Genomic DNA, 2815 nt, shown 5'->3' on the forward strand with positions numbered 1-2815 from the left:
AGAGTTTCTCTATACATATATTTAGAGGAGTATTTTATTATACAAATTAGAGTAGTATAGAAAAAATATAATTCTTTTTATAATTATTTTTTATTATTTTATTATTATTCAAATTGTAGGTCTTATCTTTATTAATCTTTTTTTTATTTTATTAAAAAAAATCTATAAACTTATATTTTACTGTATAATTCATTATTTAGAGTATTTTGTTTTCGTAAGCATGCAATAGTGCAATACCCTTGTGCATGCGTGTATAAATATATGAAAGAAACCCCAATGGCAATCATCAAAACCATTCCAAAACCAATTAACGTTATTGTTAGTATTGAATTTCCCACCATGAAACCATTTTGGGTTGTTCTGACTTTCTTTCTCTTGCTAGTAGCAAGTAAGAAGGCCAATTCAATTGACCTAGTTGAAGTTGTTTCCTTCAACTTCGACCCTTTCAGCCATGGCAACCCAGCAATAGAACTCCAAGGTGATGCCACCATTCTTACAGATGGCAACGTGCTCCTCACCGACCTCTCTAGTCCCGGCAGCACAGGCCGTGTTCTCTACGCGCCACCCGTGCGCCTTTGGGACACTGCCAGCGGAAATGTCGCCAACTTCATCACCTCCTTCTCTTTCCAGTTAACGGATTATCAAGATTTCACTCCCGCCGACGGCATTGTCTTTTTCATTGCACCAGAAAATACCCAGATTCCTCCCGGCGCAACTGGCGGCGCTCTCGGAGTCGCTGATCCGAGCGGTGTGGGTGAATTTGTCGGCGTAGAGTTTGATACCTATTCCAACGGCGAGTATAGGGACCCACCTCATAGTCACGTTGGAATTGATGTCAACTCTGTTGTTTCATTGAGGACTGTAGAGTGGAATAGACAGAGTGGATCAGTGGTTGAGGTGACTGTGATATACGATTCTTCATCAAAGACATTGAGTGTTGCTGTGAAGAACAGGAGTGGCGAAATTGTTACTATTTCAGAAGTTGTTGATTTGAAAGAGAAGCTTCCGGAGAGGGTCAAGTTTGGTTTTTCTTCCGCCGGCTCGCTTGGCGGTCGTCAGATAAATCTAATTCGTTCATGGTCGTTCTCTTCATCCTTGAAGACAGTAACCGGTGTCGCAAGCGCATGATTTGGTCTACGCTAATGTCTTCTAGATAAAGACCATCAACCTTATTAATTAGCTTGTGTGTGTTGTTAATGTTGTACTTGTATGCTCCAATAATGTTTTCACTAATCAACGCTTAGCTTGTAGTTGCATCGGAGGGTTGGCCATTTGAATAAAATATCTGACATAATCAGTTTGGGTATCTCTTTAATTAATTTATTTATTAATTTGCAGCAGCGAAATGGTCAAGATGAATTTCATACAAAACAAAACAACTTAGATTTAAAATAGTAGCAAATTTATTACATAACTCTAGCACCCTTTTTCAAATTTGCTATTGTCTTGCAAAAGTTAAGTTTGTATCTTGACAATGCAACGACACAAATGGTCTAAAATGTCAATAAAAATGAAGATACAAGAGTATCAACCAAACTATTTAATTAAATAATTTACCTTATTAATGGTACGGTGTGATACTATATTATAAAATTATTTTTTTTAAATTTAAATTAATAGAACACATATATTTCTAAATGTGTTACAAGTGTCACGTATTATTTCTCTTCAAAATACCTCTATTTTATATTTCTTTTTCCTAAACCAAATATGGCTACTAAAATACTCCTTAAGTTTTATTAGTTCATCTCATACTCATTTGTATTTTTTTTTTCTTTATTTATAGGAGAAATATAGAGAAAATACTTTAAATTATTCAAAGCGAGCGTACACACGTACTAGGGTTTCAATCCAAAACATTGGCGAGACGAAGAGATCATATGAAGAGGTAATCATTTTCTATTTTGTTTTAGATATTTCATCGATTTTGTGATATTCATTCGTTAGTTGTATCACTGTATCAATATCAATGTTGTTATTGGAGTAATTACACAGAAAACGCATTAGTAGTAGAGAGATATGGAATATGCACTACAAGAAATGTATTGAATAATGTCAAATTTAACGTTGAATTTATCAAATAAATCTGCTGGTAAAAAGTTACCATCGAATTTATCGTCGTCATTGAGTTGGCGGTATAAATGTCGCCGGAAATCGCTTACCGACAGATTTTTTCGTCCGGCAATAATTATTGGTGGATTTTCTGTCAGTCTTTCCATTGGATTTGGCAAGATTGTGTTCATGGTTACCGTTGGATACATCTGACAGTAACTTTGGCACCATTTCACATGTTTAGGCGCAAAGTTACTGTCAAATTTATCCGACGGTAAATTTTACGGTAATATTTTTATTTTTTTTATTTTTTGGCACAGTTAAACCACAATAGTAGACTCTTGTTAATAACATTGTTTGCATAAACTTAAAGTAAGCAGAAATCAACAAATTATTTTATTAAAAAATAAATGGTCTGAATATAACAAAATGTCATAGATGTAGAATACAATGAAGTAGACACACAACAGCAGCGGTGCTGCTGGAAACAACAAAATGTCGGTGCCCCACCAGCAGCATTGCTGCTGGAAACAACGACGTCGCTGCCTCCAGCAGCATTTGTTGGCTATACTCCTTCATCTGTTGTTATAACTGATCGAGCTGCTCCAGCTTCTCCATCAAGTCCGAACTGAAGATAATGCGTGCAAGAAGGTCTCTATACCTCTGCTCAGACTACTTCACTTGTTGGTGAAGCTTCTATGTTAGCTTCTGCACCTCTTTTCTCAAGTCGACAACTTCTTGGGAATCAATAGGGCTGGTGGCA

General features: G+C 36.0%; 1 protein-coding gene across 1 annotated transcript; it reads left to right on the plus strand.

Moving 5' to 3' along the window:
• The first annotated feature begins 261 nt into the window (after positions 1-261).
• LOC107467963 (galactose-binding lectin) lies at positions 262-1306 on the plus strand. The gene has a single exon (XM_016087190.3). It carries the CDS (start codon positions 262-264, stop codon positions 1126-1128), a length of 867 nt encoding a protein of 288 aa, XP_015942676.2. The 3' UTR covers positions 1129-1306.
• Positions 1307-2815: the final 1509 nt, after the last annotated feature.

Source organism: Arachis duranensis, chromosome 9 (assembly GCF_000817695.3).
Source record: "Arachis duranensis cultivar V14167 chromosome 9, aradu.V14167.gnm2.J7QH, whole genome shotgun sequence".
NCBI classification, from domain to species: domain Eukaryota; kingdom Viridiplantae; phylum Streptophyta; class Magnoliopsida; order Fabales; family Fabaceae; genus Arachis; species Arachis duranensis.

Excerpts from the sequence above, each read along its gene's own strand:
- LOC107467963 (XM_016087190.3), top strand. The coding sequence starts at position 262 with ATGAAAGAAACCCCAATGGCAATCATCAAAACCATTCCAAAACCAATT.